Here is a 21,787-nt window from a genome sequence, read left to right as displayed (position 1 = left end):
ATCCACAGTGATTCCCACTGATTTCAAGAGAAAGCAAAGTTACCATTGAACACAGAGGTGTTTCTAGAAGCTCAGCTGTGCGAGCAAATAACTGAACATAACAATCCTATTAAGGAAGCCAGTATATATTTCTGGTTTCCTGGGGCAGAGACACTTTTCTATGGATTAGGCTTCCTTTCTTTCTAAGGAAAAACGGCATAACCATTAGATCCAAAATGGACACAGCAATACCTAGAATGAAAATACATTTTCTAAATGTAACTACAGTAAGAATCTACAGCCCTTACAATTAAATGAAGGCAATCTTCAGCTCACCAGTTTCTAAGTTAGAGTTTACAGCTACTAAAAAAGAAATAAAAACCTGCCAACCTTGCTTCTAAGCACAGCCTTAAACACTGCAGGCCAGGCACAAGTGCACACCATTTTAAAGTAAACTACGTATCAGCTCAGTTCCTGGTGAACAGTGAACTGTCTCAAATCCACGTTATAGAGGCAGGATCAATCTCGCAAACACAAATCATTGCTGAAAAGAGGCCCTGAACTGAAACAGCCTGGAAAATGCTTTAGATATTCATCCTAGCAGAAAATATTTCTACCAAGCAAGTTAAAATGTAATATGGCAAAACTTAAACATACCCTTTCTAATCTTGCCTTGAAAACGCAAATCGTCTATGTGAGGAACCAAACTACCGAGGAGGTGCCAAAGGGAAAATGTTTGCTAGCACAAAAATCCTCAGCATTTATTCAGTTTTAAATAAATACAAAATCACTCTTTTGCTCACTACATCTTTCTACTCTTCTTGAGCAAAGGCTTGCCATCTCATCTTTCTTGCAGTGAACTGGACTCAGCCTTTTTCTTACTTTGCCTGATCAAAATACATTGCCTTTAGATGATTATTTTGTTATGGTGTTGTAGTACCGAGCACTTCCACCTAAGGTCAGAGTTATGCTGTCCTGAAACCAAAGAACTTACGGTGGAAATGAATTATTTCTACATAACCCAACCCACCCAAGACACAGCATAATTTTGCTTGAGATGAATGGCTTTCATCTGACACCCAAACCAGCCAGTTTAAATCTGACTGCCTTTCTGTTTCTGTTGTGACCGTGGTATAGACACACTCATACATAAAAGCTTGGAACAAGAGGTATTTTAATCTGCACTATATAAATGGGGAATTGAGATACAGAGACACTAAGTCACTTGCCTAAGGTTATATATACATAATATATTTGTCAGTGGTAAGAAACTCAGCTTCTATATTTTGAGTCCTAGTTCAGCAGCTTAGTTGCAAAACCAACTCTCCTAACAATATGATTACTGTAACTAGAAATTAAGACTTCTGCAGTTACAACAGCCTCAGACAGATGACTGAATTACACAAACTTGTGAAGCTGTGGTATCTCAGCTGAGCCATAGTAATTGACCATGCGTGCATTTTTAGCCCACAGCAAACAAGAGGCAAAACACATTAGCTTAAATCTTTTACACTGAGCTTTACCATTACAGGTTTTACTTCATGCTTGTTAGATGCTGAGAATGTACTAAGGGTCAGTTACTGCTGCTCAGCTGACATGAGGTAATCTGTTAAGCAGGGGTAACTCAACTGTGTGTCTGAGCCCTTAACCTAAATAGAACCTAGTAGAAAATTGGATCCTTCTTGGTACAGTTTTAATTCATTTAACTTGGAATGCCATGTATTTTTATTTTTTTTTTAAACTTTTCAGTAACTGTTAATTTTAGCATTTAAGCTGTTCTGACCATTTACAAAGAAATTCAGTGAGTGGCAGTGATTCATAATGTTATTATAATGTAATAGTTACATATATACATATAGTTACTGTAACACAGACAGTCACAATTGACAGCTATACCTTAAAATCCAAACAAGAGAGTTTCTCATGTCTTCTTCTGTTTACATCGGGAGAATCCATCTTCTTTGTAAACTGAACGAAGCAGAGTTGGTTATAGTCCTCAAATGACAAAATGATGAAATTGTCTGAAAGAACACCTGAAAGAAAAAAAAGAATGCCACCACTATAGTAACTATTTCTAAGAACAAAACAGATTACTGAAACCTCCACTGAGACACTGAAAAAAGCAATTTTTTCAAGGCACTGTCTTAAATGTTACACTGAAGCCTCTGTAATCTCCTAAAAGACATCCATGTGTCATCCTGCCAGGACCTTCTTGGAAATGAGAAATAAAGCTTAGGGAGCAGTCAGATTACATAAACCAGAATAAATTATCTCACATCAAGCTACCACTATATTCAGATGTATGTTTTATGCCCTTCCATATCCATTTTCATCATGGCTCACACTTCCATTTTTTTCTATAGTAATATCCACTAGCGTTCTGCAAGTGCACCTAATGCAGCACTGGTGGCTTTGAGGATGATAAGGGCAAATTAGTACTTGAGGGGTACCTGGTATTTTGACATTGTAAGTCTCTGGCTGTTATGTACAGAATTATGCTTCAGAGGGGTTATGAACTTGTTGAAAGCTTAACTTGTGTATACCTGAGCAATACAGAAAACCAAGATGGAATAGATTCCCTTGAAGCCTGAAAAAGTGCAGTGGAACAGTTTGATATAAAACTGATTAACAGACCAAAATAGTTCAATATAAAACTGATTAACTAACTTGACAATGAAAATTAATTAGACAGTGCTATCTAGGATTTTTCCCAAGTGTTATCCAGTTATTGAAACGCTGCTTACAGTTAGAGAGATATCTGAGAATGAAATGTGCCACCAGATTGCTGAGGAATTGTTAATGGGAAGCAGGATGAATGTAAAGCTGGCAAGCTGTTTTCAAAAAGTAAACTCAGAAACCTCTGCTAAATGGAGAAAGGAAAGGGAAATTGGAACTGGGTTTAAAAACAAAACCCTGCAGAACAGCCCCTGAGAAAAACAACAACAAAAAAGCATTTGTGACTAATATCATAGGCTTCTGAATGCATTTTTAAAATCCTTTAGTAGTTTTTGTCAGCAGCTGAGTCTTAAAGGCAAGCAGTGAAAACTGACTATTCAGCTTTGCTTTGATTTAGTCTGCTTTACGACCAGTTGCAGTTACCAATAGTCGTGTACTGGCACAGCTCTGAACTATCTGGTACGCAAATGAAAAGGGGAAAAGGGGGAAACCTAAAGCCAAAAATTGCCTTTGAAATTTTACATTAACACTATGTTTAGGGAAAAAAAAAAGAAAAAAAAGAGAAAAAAAAAAAGAAAGAAAAAAAAAAAAGTGATCAAGTATCTGATGTTGTGAGTTAGAAGCTCTAACTGAGCTCCTAAATACACGTGAAAATTCAAAGCCACTGAGTGTGTAGCTGCAATATGTACCCAATTACAATATTATTATATCCTCACATACACAGTGTACATTAAAGACAATCTAAAGACAATCTACAGCACATATCCAGTGCTTCCATAATTTGTTCTGATTGAAGAAAGAGGGGTTCGAAGTGTGGATGAGATGTGATTTACAACAACTGCAGCTGCAGGGCAGAAATGGAAAGAGCAGGAGTGCAGTGCTTGGCCATGCTCAGACCACCTGGCTGTGCAGCCAGAAAGGCTCTGCTGGAGAATGGCACAGGCTTGGGGCAGAAGTCTACACACAGATAAGATACATGGGGTGAAAGATGAGAAATACAGAAGGGCGATGCACATCTGTTATTGCTTTAATAACAACATATATGTGATTCATGGCATAAACATTGGAAGGTTCTGTCATGTTTGTTTTTTTCCCCATCTGAAAAGCAAGCTTAGAAATTCTGATGCCAATTAGATATATGTGAATGCAACTGAAAGCTTAGTTATGCTGTCAATCCAGAGAGGTGCCCTCAGGAAAACCTATATTACGCTGCTGGGTCTGGTTACCCCACAGAGATGGGCAGTGCAGACAGTATCCTACATGCTCCTGTCTCATGGCCTCAGTGCCACAAAACCAAGTGACAAATATTGCTGTCTTTTAGGAAGGCAATTTTTTAATAATTTCTGATTAACTTTTCAAAAAGATTATTATTTTACCTATATAAATGTAAACTGTCTAAGAGTGATTTCATGGTGGCATGAGGATGATAAATGCAGTCTTAATTCTGTATTCCCTGCATACAATCTGACTTCTATTATTCTACATATTAAGATGGCACGCTACTCTGAGACACTACAGTGTCAAGGTGGTAGATTTTAATCCTTATCCATTTCAACATATTCATAGATGGTAAATATATATATATATGTATATATATATATATATATAGTTTTCAAAGACATTTCTTGTACTGAAAATCAAATTCCTTTTGAACAAATTTATCATTACAACCCTGATTCCAATCCAGATTTGGAAAGACAGGAAATGATGCTGGATTCAAGTTAATTTATTCTAGGACAACATTATGTCTTGGCTCATAGTGAGATGAGTCGAATATAAAAATTTGTATTTTGAACACTATTTCTGTGGGTAAAAAGGTATCTACATCTATTGTTCATAAAAATATATATATTACAATGACAGGTATTTGGAGGGTTTTCTTTTACTGAAAAGAAGAAGCCCTGCTTCACCTTCAGAAGTGGGCATTAACAAATACTTGAGTAAGTGAATAAAAGGATAAACTATTACATAACCTTATTTATAGCAGTTTGAGAATATACAGGAAAAAATGCATTTGATGCTTTATTATTGTGGTAGATTAAAATTTCTAAGTAGTAATGTTTTTTTAATTATATTTAGATAATGCTCTATGGCAATGTAATGCAGTGTATGGATAGAATCATAGAATAATAGAATTGCTCTGGTTGAAAAAGACCTTAAAGATCATCGAATCCAACCACAACTTAACCATGCCACCCTAACTAACAACCCTCTGCTAATTCATGTCCCTGAGCACCACATCCAAATGGTTTTTAAATACATCCAGGGATGGCGACTCAACCACCTCCCTGGGGAGCCCATTCCAGTGCTTAACAACCCGTTCTGTAAAGAAGTTTTTCCTGATATCCAGCCTAAACTTACCCTGGCGCAACTTGAGGCCATTTCCCTTCATCCTGTCACCAGATAAGTTCATTATTTACTATATGTGAAAAAAATTTCGAAGTGTGGGTAAATTCTACATAAATTCCACAAGCAATTTCATTGTGGGTATCACCTTAGCTATGATGTTTTCCCACTTTTAGTCACCTTTAAATATGAAATTCTCCCTCTAGAAACAACAGGAAAAAAGATCTGACTACTGTGTAGTCTGCTAACATGCAGAAGAGTGGAAAAAAAGTCATGATGCTAAGTGTATTCTACAACTTCATACAATAAGTGAGGTTAGGATTAATTTTTTGGATCGTAAAGATTCAAATAACATAGTTATTTATTATATCATATTAATGATATTTTTCAGCACTAAACATAGTGAAGGGACTACATATGAGAGGGACACTGTGGCTTTCTTAAATAGACAGGTCAATAGACAATAGATGCCTGAGTATGGTTGAAAAGAAATCATTAAAGATAAAAGCTAAATCTAGCATATATTGATATTAAAAGGATGTAATTTGGATCTACTTTTTAAGAATTTGGAAGATACCAAGAAATTCCCTATACTCGATCATGCAAATTCCGAGATATTGACTTCTGGTTGCCAGTGGAGCTAGGTAGGGACATACTAAAAAAGCTATAATTGTACTAAAAAGCTTTTAAAAATGTACCTTTTTTTTCCCTTTGCACTAAACAAAATCTTTGTAATTTGCTAATCATGATGGTAAGATGCTGGAAATTTATAAACTAAACCAGAGCACTTCCACCTAACTAATGTTACCCATTATATTTTATAATAAAATATTTTAATAATAACTATTCTGTGTAATTAACCAGTTGGGCACTGTTTTTTTCTGTTCCATTTTCCCACTTATGAAATAAACACAAGTTCAAATGGCATGTTTATAGCGATGAAAATGTGTAATTTTAGAAACCCATTCAGTATTTGACAAGCCTGAAAACTTTGATGTTAACTATTATTTTTAAAGTGTTCTTAGTCCTGAGGGTTGTAACTATGGCATTACATGCAATTACTTGTTGTGTTTGCAAGTCCCCAGTGGCAATAATTAGTCTACCTGTTGACATACTGTTTCTCTACTCCATTGTTAATGTAGGCAATTGATTTGCACGTGGGTGTAATTACCATCGCTGATGGTGTCGGAGATGAGCTTCCCCACCAGTGTCCTGTCAATCACCACTTTCTCCAGCTGTGGCCCAGAAAGGCTTAGGGAGACCAATATACCTGAATGAAAGAGGAGCTAAATCCAAATAGTGAGAAAACAAGACATCACAAATCATTAACAATACGAAACACTTCAAGGTAGATATTAGAAGCTGTTACGTAGCAATTTTATTTTCAGAATTATGAAACAGGCTTTTATCTTAGATTTGAAGATGTCTTATAATAACTCTGAAAGCTTTTTCAGTAAAAAAGAGCGGCATAATAAAACACTGGATCATGTGGCTACAAGAAATACAAATGAATAACAACTGACAATGATGCAATTTGGATCCCTGAGCGCTGAATACAACATACTGAATTTGCCTTCTAAAAAACAAAATTCTGTCCTGAGTATGGGATAAATCCATCACTCTAAACTGTCAAGAAATTATTTATCTTACATTTCTTGCTTTCACTTCTTCCACAACATATTTAAATACTTAATTATTATAACATTATTAAGCATTCAAATATAGTCTTATTTAATGCTTATGCATTATTGTTTACATACTTCTGTATAAGAAGCAAGAATTTCCAATATATCTAGTAATGTGGGGCATACTGCAGTTTCTAGCTACTGAACTAGAGACATCATAAAAGTCATCGAAAGACCCTTAGAGTATAATGTTTTCTAATGTGTTCATACCACCCCTGTCATCACTTGATTTCACTGTAAAAAACCTGTAATTGTATAGCCTGCATTAAAAAAAAAAAGCACACAAGTTTACACTTCACGTAGTTTTATATAACTTTCAGAGATTAAAAAGAGCACCTTTTTGCTAGCCAAGTTATTTCTGATAATTCGTATACTGTTTAATTTAAATAATGGTGCTCCACCATTCTCATAGCTCTGGGCCCCCAACAAATACCTATACTCCCCTTGACGTATCATCAGACACGCCTCTCTTAGAAAGAATAAACTTAAACTATTGGAAAGAATATTCAGAGGCTTCTCTCAGTGTTAACTGAGTATTTCTGCCTAATTAAATTATACAACTAATTAAATTATACAACTAATCTCAAAGAATATGTCACATACTTATCAGCTCTTCCTGATGCCAAATCTTGCATAAGAGAGATAACACTCAGTAGGAAGTGTCACAAAAAACATTACTTTTTGCATAATCAACTCATTAAACTTGATAACTTCCTGAGTGCAACTATTACAACAAAACAATTCACAACAAACACAAATCCTCCCAATTTTGAATGGTATTTGCTTTGCCAACTTTATTTCAGTACATAAAAAGCTTTTGAAGAAAAATACTGCTTTCTTAGTAGCACAGCAAAAATGTTGTCAGGGTTTTTAAATCAATCTGACCATATAATTATTGAACTTTTTCCCAAAATTGGGCTCTGCAAAATCCTTGATGTAAAAACAATGAAAGATTTGATGAAAAATGACTCTGATCTTCACAAGCAGTACTGAAAAAAGATGAGTATTTTAATTTATCACCTAGTTCCACCTCTGATCCCACATGCTGCTGGAATAGATGACCTCAAGTATAGGAGTTAAAGACATTTCAGAGCAGCTCTAGCTCCTGGCATATGGTTGCAACTCTGAAGGACTCATCCTGGCAGATGGGTTCATTTCTCTCTGATGACTAAAAAAATATTATCACTTCAGCAGAGACCACATCAGCCTAAAAACTGAGCAATCTTTTCTGGCAAGGGATGCTCAGAGGAAAAACCACTGAAGAAATGTAGCAGAGACTCAACAAAGAGCAGAAGTAAGGAGTTCCAGCTCTTCCTTCTGCCTAAAAGGAGATTTTTAATAAAATCTCAGTACTTTTTAAAAACTTACAACCAGTGAAATGATTGTCCTTGCAGTAGAATTTGGCATACAAATGCCTGTCTGTTTTCTACCACAGGTCTGACACAAACGTAGTTGTGATTTAGTTTGTGAGTACAACACAACAGTACAAAAGCACCAGTCCAACAAGCACGTGCACAAGAAAACATAATACAGGAAGAGATCCCGAGTTGGCAGTGACACACATTAGGTGATACACCACACCTCTTCTATCTTTTTCATATAAACTACAGACAACAATTTAATTTACCTGAATCCCCTTTAGCTTATGGATACATTATTTTTTTCTCTGTTCTACATGTTTCATTTTCAAAGTCAAAAGGACAAAAATGTCACATGACTGCACTAGAATAATGGAAGTGGGGATCATAGAATCATTACTCAGGTTGGAAAAGACCTCAAAGATCATCAAGTCCAACCACAGCCTATCCATAGTACCCTAACTCCAACAACCCTCTGCTAAATCAGCACAATACAATGGAGTTGCCTCCCGTTCAGTACTCTGTTCCCAACTATTCAGCTATGAAAATTGTCAGTGATACCTATTTTGTTATATTACTACAGTTCCATGCTCTCTGTAGCAATGAACAGGACAAGTATATCCAAACAGATAACTCTGCTTGTTCTAACAAGTATTTTTAACCAACATTTTTCTGGTCTATCGTCCTGCCAACTCTCAGTAGTTTGAAAATAAATTCTAGCTACTTCTGAAATAAAAACAAGAAAATATCTATGATATGAAATTAATTTGTTAAGAACAAATGATTTTTTTTCCATCCCACCATATGTTTTGAAACATATATATATATATAAAGTGTTCCAGCATTCTCTGTCATGACAGATGTCCTTTAAGGTTTTGTCCTAGTAAAATTATTAGACACAGTTACACTCATGCAGCTCTTATTAGAGTCTTTCAAAACTTCAATTTATCCTCACGTTGAAGTTAGATTAGATAAAATCACAATTTATTTCCAGCTTGATAATGTAAGCTTAGCAAGGTCTGACTACGGTTAGCTATAATTGTCCAAAGAACATAGTTGAAAAAGTGAGGGATGAAACATAGAAGCTGGCAAGCTGCTGTGCAAGAAAATACTCCTGGTTTACCTGACAGAGTAGGGATAACACATCATCCCTCTCCATAAAGGCCCAGAGGAAAAATACACTGTGGTCTGTAGCTAGCCGGTATATTAATGAGTGAGTGCATTACAGAATGAGGCCATATGTTTGTCATTCTGCTGATATTTAATATGTCTATGCAATATGCTGTGTAGAGACATGCTTGCAACTCTTGGCTTGAGAGCAATAAATAAATACAAGGTTAGGCTTCTTTAACTCTTACAGGTTTCCAGGTATAAATTCACTTTCTGCTGATACATTCACTTTCTTCTAATGACATAAGTCAAACCTGTTACAGAGCTAGAATGGACACCTATGGAAACTCTTCCAAAGTGAATGATGAGACTCATGTAAACAAAATTATAGTACGTTTGTTCTTTGTTTTACATTTATGAAACTGGTCACTAAACCAACACTAAGTATTTTCAGTATTGCATAGATACAGTAATAGAAAAGAGGTTAAAAAGAAATAGTTTGATGGCTTCTGTTTTTACTTCCTTTCCTCTCCCTTTTTACTTTGCCAGCAGAACATTCCTTCCCATTATTGTCTGCAGAACTTGGAGATGCTTAGGCAAAGCTTAATATTCAATTTAACTAATTTTTGCTATAATAATTAACTTATGTCTGGTAATACACTCTACAGGTTTAAGTCCTCGCCTCTAGAAACTTCAGCATCCAAATCAAAGACCTCACATAATACATGGCCTGGTAATGGTAGTACTTAGAACCACAGAATCCCTGGAGTTTGGGAGGGACCTCTGGAAGGCTCTGGAACCTCTGGAAGTTCAGTACTTAACAGAGATGTGAAGCAAATTGTTACCTGCAACACTCACTTTGACATTTCTCAGATGAAACCATAATGAGTGCAACTGTCTTTTATGGTACATGAATGCAATGTTAGCAAGGAATACTAAAACTTTTCTTACAAGATAAATAATATTGGGAAATGGAATTAAAAGGAAAAACAAACGTTCAGTACAAAAGCCAAGAGATTAAAAAGTTACAATGCATAGGATATATACATATATTTTCATAAATAGTTATTGATGTTTGCCACGAAATACAAGCAAATATTTAAATAAAGTAGTAACACATTATCTTTTATCAAAGATTTCTATAAAACAAAACATTTATCTGCTCAACATTATTTCAATTCCTTACACACTGTGTGAGAAGTCTACTACGTGATAATAAGATTTAGGTGTTGTACATATACTTGCACAGTTAAGCTCATATTTTGGTGGATGGGAGCAGACCAGCGATAAGCATGAATGAATGTAGAGGAAATGGGAAAGATGCAGACTTGGCTCACACACAGATACAGAGCATTCCAACTCTAAGAAGTACTGCTCGGGGGAATTGCGCATCATTACTAAGGAATAAAAGCAAATGTCAGAGGCATTATTTATACACGGCACAAAGTTATTCCATTTGTGGGATATCAAATTAGGGGGAAAGAAAATGTATTAATGAAACAAATCACAAATCTTTCAGGCTGAAGTACTGCGATGTGAAAAATGGGAATCAGAAGAGACATTGATACAGCTTTAATAGTCTCAAGGTGTTCTTAAACATAAGAACATAACATTATGCCTATTGGAAGAATAGTTTTATGCTTGACAAAGTATGTGCAAAATGTTTGGGCATCTGGTGAACTGACACACTTGAAAGAAAGAGCCACTGAGAGCCTATGTTACCAGGGAGCTGAACAAGAAGAATTGGTACAGGGAATTATGTACTTTGTGTGCCAAGATGGCTCTAAGATGGGCAAGCAAGACATCTGTAGAAGAAAAGGATACTCCAAAGAATGACAAAGCTCTTCACCAAGAGCATAGTCCTCCATATGTGTATTACTTTCTACTAAGCAAAAGACTCAAGTACATACTCAAAACTGATGGACTTCAGTAGATCTTTAGCATGTACTTAAATGAATTCCTTTATCCTTGGAAGCCATAGCCCTTGACTCCTCATTCATGCAGCTTAGCTGCTTATCAGCCCCTCTACCTAGAAAGATACCTGCCGAGCAAAGCCAGGTTTTGCCTCTATCTGATTAAAATTGGAAGAAAAGAAAAATATACCTGTAAAAAAATACTGCTCCGAACTGTTTTCCCTTACAGAATCCAACTGACAAAGGAATATGCAAAAGGAGAAGAGAATTGCAAAGCACTTCTTGTTCAAGCAGGTTCCCAGGGTTTTTCCCCACCTCTTCATTCCAGCTTGCTTTCTTAGCCACCCTACTGTAATTACTCTGTTGCATGCTTTATTACAAATGAAGTTACTGTTGTTACATGTTCCTGTTTCACAATAATCAATGCATTTGTACTCCTAGCTCCAAATCTCTCAAACCACACAACACAGTGATGGTTGTGATCAAAAGCAGTCAAAAGAATTTAATAGGAGGGCAGTGTTCCTCTTAGTGTTCCATCCACTGGTGATGGATGCTTGCTTCACATGTATTCTAGACCGAGTGTCTCGATTTTGGTATCAATTGCACTACTGTATGCTACCACATATCTCGATAAATCAGTTTGCTTATGGGCACAGTAGCTGATATAACAAGCCGTGTCAGCACATACTGCTGTATCTCAATTCAGTTTTATGTATGTCAGTGATGGTAACCTAAAAACCATTCATGTACTTATGTAAATTGCAATACAAATCAGGTTAGATCATAGTTATTAAGCACAGGATGTATAAATCTTCCTCATAAGCAGGTAACTGATATGATTCACATCCAGTACTTGGCACTTACTTACAAAATAAAATAATTCTGTGTTGGCATGGTTGGCATGTAATTCATTCTATACAGAAACATAAAAAAGGTTGGAAATCAAATATTTCAGCTACATGGTACTAATTTCTACAACCTTATGTTGTAAAACCAAATTTGAACCAACTGCATTATTTCCCAGGAATGATTTCATGATTTTGTGGTAAAACTTAAAAACATTACGAAGAAATAGACGACACCAGGGAAGGGAAGAAATCAGAACTTCTTCAAACTATACTCCAAAGTATTGACAAAGTTAATTCCTTAGATTATTACTTCCAGACAGGGAAAAAGCAATTTAATTATAAACAATACAGTGCCCTTTTACTGTAAAGGTCTCTTGTCTTTTTTCTGTCACAGTTCTTTTATGGTCTGTTTACTTTCTTTTGACACAAGCTAACAGAAGATTACAGGATTATTTCAGCAGCTCATCACAGGTCATCAAAGTTGGGGTTCAGAAGTACTGTAAAGAAATGGTGTGCATTCAGATCTTACTAGGACTAGTAGGAATGGAATTAAAGAAAAGAGCTCGGTCCTTTAAGGCTCAACAAAGCTCTTTTAAATAGGAGTGTAAATTCCTTTAAAAAAATCTCTCTACAGTCTAGGCTATGTTTACATGAACTGGCACATCTATTTCAGAAGCTCTAAGCACTACCTGAATATAGACTGCAGAGTACAAAAATAAAGGTCAATAGATTTTCTTTAGCAATGCACTGATTGTAAAATATATATATATATATATATATATAATTTTTTTAAAAAATAGGAGAAATGTTGATGCATAAAATGAAACATTAAAAAAGGTATAAAGCTTGGACAGCATTACAGCAGTTCTAGGCAAACTCATCTACAAGAGCCAATTTTGAGAAACCGATGAATAGAATGGATAATCTGCATGCAAGCTAACGAGATTTTTCAGTGAAGGCTAATTGGTCATTACATGCAAACTTATTTTTAGAAGATACACATTTAAATTTACAGACTGTAATTTCTGCCTGCAGGCTATTTAGAAGCCAGAAGATTTGGAGGAGGCAATGAGGGATTAGCAATAGTGATTTTTAGGTTCCAGAAAGCGCACGAGCAGCAGTCCTATGCTTGTTTCTTTTGTTTTTGTTCTTGGTTTGTTTTTTTTTTGTACAGAGAGAACTCATGCTATTTTATTATCTCTTTTTACAGCATTGTTATCATCATTTCTCCTTTCAGTTATTTGTTTTCCTTCTATTTATTTTGTCTTGCTAAAGATATAACAACCATTGAGTTTTCACATAGTGTATGTCTATTACAAATGAAAGCAAACCCTTCCTGGTTCAGCTAAAGATATATCGGATTCAGATACACAGAACAGTTATCAAAAAGAGACATGGTTGTTGAGTTAATTATTTTAATTCCCATCATTGAATTTATTTGGCATTAAACAACTGTTAGAGAATGGAGAGCTTTAAAAAAAAAAAAAAGAAAAAAAAAAGAAGATGCTAGAATTCAAATCATAGAAACAGTAAGGTTGGCAAAGACCTCCAAGTCCAACCATCCTCCAATACCAATTAGTACCCACTAAACTGTGTTCTACACATTTCTTGACTACCTCCACTCAAACACCTCCCTGGGTAGCCAGTTCCAGGGCCTCACCACTCTTTCTTATCAAATGTAGCCCAAAACACTGAAAATTATGACAGACTAATTTATCACATGCTTTCCATGTTGTTGCTTTCTACTACACTTGAAAGTTAATGCAAACATAGTCTCTCCTTTTTCTATGAACAGCTGCTCCAGTATCTATCCAAAGCAGCAGATGACAACAGTTGTGCTGTTGTATGGATCACACCATTTCTAGTCAATCAGTCTCCTGTTTCAAATTAAAAGAATTTCAATTTTCAATTTTCTTTAGAATTTCAAAACGTGTCATTTTTTTCCCCCACAGTTATGACAACTGATTGTCAAATAGAGGTGTTATAAAGAACAATCAAATTTTGGCAAGAAGTGCACTGTTCCAAAGTATGCATCAATAAGGGATACAGATCTATGCATATACAGATGGGAGGGGAAGGAAAGTGAAAGCAAAGGGGACTGGGAGAGCAAATGAAGAGCCAGCAAACTGAGAAGCAAACGAACACACAACTAATTGACTCAGTATTTCTTAACCACATTCCTTTTCTAATCAGAACAACAACAATAGAAAAAAAAAACCATCTAAATTAGCATGCAATTAATATTTAAATCCATTCTAGAAGATTAACACTCACTGGTGAATAATATGCAATCTGTACATGAATGATATATGTTTGTTAATGATAAGATCTGATAGGCAAAAGCAATCTGATAGGCTTAGACAACAATATCTGTATTATTGATACAAAAAGACTTTATAGCATTTGGTGTGTCAGGTGTTTAAAAAAACCTTGCTGTTCCTAAAGTCATTTCAGGAATTTCAGCAATATATTCAAATATTTAATGGTCATCCAGTTGATTCCCATTTGAAACTACTCGAATTAGAAAAAAAATTATGAAACTGAAAAAGGATAAAAGTTAAAACTCAATTTAATTTTAGAATCAGTAATACAAGTATCTACTATGCAAAGCTAGCTTTAAACATGCATGTTCCTCAAACAATGAAGGCTGTAGGAACTTTTATATATTACAGATGTCTTTGGGAACAAACTCTTGATTAAGAAGCTAAAGTATATGCTTAATGTTCCAGTATCCCACCTATTCTACTATTTTGTGTTAAGGAGTATGTGAAAAATTATTTTTTATATACGAAAATGGAACTTATGTAGACAGAGAACATATACACACGTACTGCATATCACAATATCTTCTGCTCCATTACTTGATTTCTAATTTAGCTTGCTTAGGCTTACAGTCTCCCTCCCACACTATATAAGCATAAGATAAAAAACTTTGCAACAGAGATGTAAGTAATTAAGATAAAAAATGTGCTATAACAGATTGCAGACTTGTCTATATATTGTAGTCACTCTCTCAGCCTGTTTTTCCAAGGTTTAGGATGCTTTCAGTTTCCCCCCATAATAAATTATTACAGATTCAGGCACCTTTCTTATAATTTCTCCTGTGGACAAAACCCAGATTTTTGTTTTGTGTTATCTATTTCATCTTAGGAACTTAAATAAACACAGTCTAGGTAATAAGAGCCTCATACATTAAAAACACCAACGACTTTCAGTATTATTTAACATGTTAACACTATCGCATCCATCACTGAATGGTTGTTCAGCTTCACTGAATGAACGTTGCAAGAGCTAGTCAAAACATTTTACCTGACAGAAACGTTTGTTCTTCCATTTGCTCAGCACACATTGACTGTTTTGCATTAAGTCCTAAAGGACAGAAAACAGAGAATGGAGTTGGCAGTATGCATTGTCAATATCAGTTAACCTACTTTGGATTTTCAAGTTTATAGATGAATCATGCCACACAAAGATCCAGCTGTTGTGGAACTGCCTGCCACACAAAAGCACATTTATCTGCACAGGGACAGTTGGATCTTGATGAAAATTAAAGCTGTTGAAAGGGGTTTGAAAACCAGATCACTTGTTACTGTTCTTGAAAGTTTTGAAACATACCTCAACCTCCTTGAGTGTATCTCGCAGTTTTTCTGGTCGTTTGTTTTTCAGTATCCAAGGGTAACCTCGAGCTGGCAAATAAAAAAGGGGAAAAATACTTTAAAAATACATATATTTATATGTAGGTTAGCATATATGCACATGTGAGTGTGTGCATGTGAATGTGTGTATGCAAACAGACATTAAATATAATAAAAGTTCTACAACTTAAACTTCTTTTGCTGTAGAGATATGAAACTAAGATTTGTAGGAGTTACTTTAAACATAAAACCTACCTATAGTTGGAAGGATATGGCTAAGGTTTCCATTGTTAAGTGATTCTCTTTTGAAAAGCTCTACTGTAGGTACATTTAACGTGAAATACTCACATTGGCCATGAATTCAACATACTAATTGTGCACAAAGCTCTCAGGATGGAATATCCTACTCAGCTGCTAAGCATTTGCAATGAGAAAGCATCTCACATTCAGCACGTTAACTCAGACTCAAGTTACCAAATCTTCAACAAATGCTATTCTTTAGAACTAACATTTCATTGCTTGATTTCAAAAAGCAGGCACTGACGTGTCTGCAAAACATTTATGCTTGAATATATTCATATATAGATGCATTAACAACAGGTAATGGTGAACACTACAGGTTATATAATGGAGTACAATTATTTATAGGATTTGTTCTTAGAAAATCTGTTCCTAAGAATCTGCCTAGTCAAGCAAATCAGAAACCACATGACTTCCACAGTCCTTTAACAAGACTATTAATACTTAGAGAAGTATTTTGAGAATTGTAAGGTAATACGTTAACTCTGAAAACAGGAGGCAAAGCTTCCTCTGAAGTTGCTTAGTAAAAGGCTTGTTTCATGGCTGAGAATCAGGCTTGTAGAATTTCATTATTTAAAAGCGAGCAGTTTTCTGTTTTTAAGTACACAATGAAAAAACACAAGAAATTAGAACATGTCGTTTTAAAAAATTCTACTGTATTTAAGGGAAACCTGATTAAAAGTTTTGAGCTCCAAGCTGTCGGCTTGTACACCAACTGAATGACATAACACTTGCATTTAAACTCCCCCACATAATGGAGTTTACAATAGGATTGCTCTAGAGTGGGGGGAGAAAAAAAAGAAAGGATTTCATCTATCAACAAAAGAGCACACAAACTATCAACTTCTCTTTGTATTTTATTGGACGAAAGCCAGTGTTGGAACTGTTGTGATAATATTAATTAGACATGTAAGATCACATTTCCAATAAATGCCTTCATAAACACTGGAATATGTATCCACATATACAAAATGGGAAATTGCCTGTATGGACATTAAACTATACACATACAGACCAGCAGCCATGAATAAAGTTACCCAGCACTCCTCCTGAAGAAATGTCTGTTCTATTTTCTGTTTAGCCCACTCTAATGTTTACAGCCACAAGATGTAATAGACTGTGTTCTTTCGCATGCTTGAGGTTTCCGTATAACTGGATTTATCTGAGCCTGCTTCTTTTCATACAGCCAGCGCCTACATGAAGCACAAGGGATGTAAATCCTTTATGCTCCTCCCTACTTAAAACCCTTTCTCACTTCCCCACCTTTACAGAGCTGTATTGATTCTAACTGACACACAACGCTCCATAGTGGGTATAAATTTACCACACAGCTGTGCGCACCTTCATACCCATCCCCAGCAGGGTTTCATCCTGCTCTAAACCTAATTTACGATGCTGCAAATAACTTCTCTTTCCAGAACACAATTTACCTTCAAGCACGTGCACAACTCTATGTAGAATTTTCTTAATGATAAGATGAAACATTAAGGGAATTCTTCCAGCATATGTACTACTTTGTGTAACTTCAAGAAGTCAATCAGATTTTCCAGGCTGCAAATATACTAGGATGGAGTAGTTACAACTTTCCTATTGTTTTGTTAGTAGTACTGTGACAAACTGGCATAGACAGGAAGTTACACTGGGAACAGCCTGAGGTTATTTTAGAGTTTTTCCATTTGTATCACCAATTCCAAACAGTAATTCTGTCTTATTGTAACAAGAAACTGAGAAAACATCCTTACATTCTGCTAGCTTTTGCTTGCCTTCTAAATAACCATGCTTCATCTGTGATCCTGGAGAAAAGAACAGATGAAAAGGTGAATGATAATCCTCACAACAGCTGTCAGCAAGTATTAATATTAGAGAGAAGAGTCACATATTGGGATAAAACACAGAAATTTACAAAAAAAATTAAGACAGTCCTGATGTTTTCACTTCTTAAGTCAGATATCTTAAATTTGCAGTGAAAGAAAGGCTTATGCAGCCCAACAGGTGGGCCAGTATTACTGAGCTTCCAGTCTCATCAGATAGTGAAGTGAGCTGCAACTGAAAACAGAGGAGCAGCTGAGTCAGTCTATCAGCAGAGGCACAGGGACAGCAGGTAACCCATCACACCGAGCCCATGGGATTCCCACACAAGCCTCCACTCCAACCTGGCTGCAAATGGGAAGCAACTCCAGCTGAAGAGACCTTTTGGCCCATCATGAAACTTTCAGGATTAACAGGATTAATCAGATAAAGAAAATTGATCATTCACTCTGAAATGGCTATTTCAGATAGTGAGGGCTGCAGGAGGCTGGACCAGCACTCGTGCATCCATGATGCCCTCTGCTGGGATGCAGCAAATCCCAAATTCCTGCAACAGCCAGCATCTGCATGCCCAATAAAGCACAGTCCCTGAGCATTGGTTTAGTATTTTGCAATAGGTGAAAAGAATACAGAAGAATAATATAAAAACAAAATACAAAATCCCTATAAGGTTTTGATGGCACATAGCTTGATTAAATATATATATATGTGTGTGTGTGTGTGTATTATTGAAGAGATACTAATTTACACACAGTACGTTGTTATGTAAATGTTTTCCCAAATCCTTATTTTTCCCTTTTAAGTAAAGAGTTTTTAAATACTCTGAAGTAACTTGGGTAAACGAGTCTCTATTCATGCCTATTTACTCTGTAGAATTACAGAGGCATATATTAAAGAATTCAAAACTGAAATTTTCAGAGCAAACTGTCTCTGTCAAAGAATTGAACATCTGAAAGTCCTGTTTAGTTTCAGTAATGGCTGCTTATTTTACCTGGCTCTCTCTTGTCGTAGTACTGATGTACCCCAATGTCTTCATCTATATAATCAAATAGAAATATAGTTAGTTATTGATGTAACACTGGAAACAAAACATAACTTAGCAAGCAAAGTTCAGCATCACAATTTGAGCAAGATGGAGCAAAGTACTTAGAGTTACAATGTGAGCCAGCATGGAAAAACTACAGAATATACCCTGATACCAGTTAGAGTTTCAAGAACCAGCAAGCTAGGGCTGAAGGAGTACATGACAGGTCCTTACATTTATTTGCAGCTGTCATTTCACATATGCTTTGATTCTCTTCCAGCTGCCAACACTTAAAAGTGTTTTTTACCACCTTCCTAATGACCATCTTTTGTGTTCTTTCACACAGTGCAGACTGTACCTCAGAATAGCATCAAGTGTTTTCTGAGCCAAGTTGAAGACAACAGTTCTTTTTTTAACATCTGTGAATTCCAGGAAGCTGCCTACCCAAAGGATCCAATATTGATCTATAGGTATTACTGCCTACTGTTATACCAGATGCAAAAGTACATATCTATTCCTATGGTGTAGGGCAAGTCCTGGCTATATACCAACAGCCTTTCAGCATGAAACACAAGTGTGCACCTACACAGAGCATCTCCCTCTGTCCTCCAGGTTCCATGGCAAAGAAATCTGGATGCTTGGGCTACCACGAGCCTGTAAGCCAGCTCATGATGTGGCTGACTGCCAGTTTCTTAGGTATACCATGACAAGCTTCACCAATAGATCTAAGTCTGACCTAAATTTGCAGTGCTTTAAAACACTGCCACAGCAGGTAGGTTTTGAAATAAGAGAGCAGCACTCTCTTCCACCTCAGGGTTTTATAATGAATAAGTGCATAGGAAGGAAGTCTGAAGGTCAAAGGTGTAAAATAGGTACATTATGCCATAGTACATCTTGAATTACAACAGATCACAAATACATGCTTACTTAAACCATCTGAATTTTCCATGAAATCCAACTTAAAAATAAATACATATATATATATATATTTGTTAGAGAACCAGAGCAGTTCTCACACACAGACAGGTCACTATGGCTTGTTGAGTCAATATTTGAGTAACAATAATAATAATAATACTTGATAGGTTTTCAATGAAAATATACTACAATGGGCACAGAGAGTCATAAACAATGTGATCCATTTACAAGCCAGGAGAGTGTTTTTTTGTTTGTTTGTTTGTTTTTAACTTTATCAATAGTAAGACAACGTGAAGCACTGGTAAATAGTCATGTCTCTCTTGGAATAATCAATTAAAAATATTAGTATTCCCTTGTAAGGACAAAACTTCACATAACCATGCAAAATACCCAGAACATGCAGCAATATCTTATTTTCATGCTAAGTACAAATTGCAGTGCCACTGCAAATCAAGCTGACTATTGATCTTCATACACCCAAATTAGTTATTACACTGAGGTTTATAGCTGAGCAGGGTATAGCTTCCTAAAAGGGAAAAGGCAACCAATTAAATATAATCTCAACATTTCTGAGTTGAAAGGATACTCCAGTTCTACGATGAGATAAGCAAAGAAACTAAGTTCAAACTTAATCTTGCTTTCTAATTTTCTTTCTCCTAAGCCTAAATCCTACTTCATTTGTGTATTCAGAATTTCATATCAATTTAATATTCATCAACAGGCTTTGCTGTTTCGTTTTATTAACCAGTAGCAGCTCACCGCTAATATGTAAGGTAGTCTTCAAAGACCACAGGTGAAGCTCAGTCAGGCAGAAAGTCATCTGATGGCTAATGGGAGCCCTAGAACTACAAAAAGAAGGAAAGAAAATGCATGAACAAATTAATTACTATCCATTACCAATGAAACTAAGTATTTTCAAAATGAATTGCTGAAAGAACCAACCACTGGTGCTGTTTTATTGTATTTAAGTTGTAGTTTTCAACAATAAAATGAACAATGCATGAGAAAGAATAAAGTAAGAAAAGGACATGCATATATATAACCACTATACAGAGACAAATCAACATCTGCTTGAAGTTAGAGTTGCTCTTTCCATAGAGAGTAACTTTGTGCTTGATGCTTCTCATATACACCTTATCTACATCTACTCTACAGTTATTACCTTGGACCATGAAAAAGTGCAGCCACTACTTAAAGATCTTCCTTAGATATGAAAATTTGTCCTCCAGGCCTCTTTTTTTTTTTTTTTTTTTTTTTTAAGACATTGCACATAGGGAAATATTGATATAACCATGAAACAGTATTGAACACTTACTACTTGCAGGTATCAGTTATAATGCTAGATAGAAAAACAGGTGTCTTTGTAAATAAAAACACAGCACATTAAATCAATTAAGACTGACAAAACAGCAGACAAAGCAAAACACAAAAACTGAAATATTGTGCACACAGACTGCAGCTATAAACTATGCTCTGCTTTGTTGAGCAATCCATCTGAATATTCATTCTAGAGGATGTGTTGTATTATAATAGAACACTTCCAGTCTTCTGAGGTGCTGCAACTAATAGACTTGTTTGCATAGTAACTTCCATCAGGGCTTGAGTTATAAGTGGGCAATGAGACCAATTACTTTGGCTTCTTTTGCTAAGCCCAAGAATCCAACTGACTTGGAGGGGGAGCTTCCCAAGCCACAATACTGTTCAAAGCCACTGCAAGTATGGTACTGCACGTGACTTATTTACTTGCTTATTTGGAAGCAGACTCCTCATTTCCTTTCTATTACTGCAACTTAAACAATATTTGGAATTTCAGTTGTTGAGGAGACGAGCCAATTAGAATATGACTGCAGGACCCCCGTGATGAAGTCTATAACTTCATCATATAAAGACTGCCAGACAATTCTGTCAACAGTGCTATAATGAGAAATATGTGCAAGGATCTCAGGTAGCATCAAACTATCACAGTCCCAGCAAATCTATGAGACCTTGAGGTATTATCACTGAAGCTAATATGTATGTTTTGATGCACTGCCTAATCCACTGAAATAGCAGCAAGTGGAAATAGTATTTTCTTTACACTGATCCCCAAATGTACAAAAAGTCTTGCTGACTTACTAAATCCCATAGTCCTATAAGAAAGAAAGAAAAAAAATAGCACACAATGAACATCTAGTAAATGGAATATA

General features: G+C 35.7%; 1 protein-coding gene across 11 annotated transcripts in view; it reads right to left on the bottom strand.

The window, feature by feature from the left end:
* Window positions 1-21,787, bottom strand: part of WDPCP (WD repeat containing planar cell polarity effector) — a 131,477-nt gene that overhangs the window by 69,859 nt on the left and 39,831 nt on the right. For all 11 annotated transcript variants that reach the window (XR_004306520.1, XR_001553691.2, XM_015856580.2 and 8 more), the window contains 7 exons: window positions 20,361-20,446; window positions 18,651-18,695; window positions 17,593-17,643; window positions 15,531-15,601; window positions 15,225-15,284; window positions 6,173-6,287; window positions 1,876-2,012 (listed from right to left, as the gene is read on the bottom strand). Coding sequence is in view for 9 of the 11 variants with exons in the window: in XM_015856575.2 (XP_015712061.1) it covers window positions 1,876-2,012; window positions 6,173-6,287; window positions 15,225-15,284; window positions 15,531-15,601; window positions 17,593-17,643; window positions 18,651-18,695; window positions 20,361-20,446 (565 nt within the window). In the remaining 2 variants the exon portion in view is untranslated. The remainder of the gene's footprint in view (window positions 1-1,875; window positions 2,013-6,172; window positions 6,288-15,224; window positions 15,285-15,530; window positions 15,602-17,592; window positions 17,644-18,650; window positions 18,696-20,360; window positions 20,447-21,787) is intronic.

The sequence above is a fragment of the Coturnix japonica genome, chromosome 3, assembly GCF_001577835.2.
Source record: "Coturnix japonica isolate 7356 chromosome 3, Coturnix japonica 2.1, whole genome shotgun sequence".
Classification (NCBI taxonomy): domain Eukaryota; kingdom Metazoa; phylum Chordata; class Aves; order Galliformes; family Phasianidae; genus Coturnix; species Coturnix japonica.
This window is presented reverse-complemented; position numbering and strand designations above follow the sequence as displayed.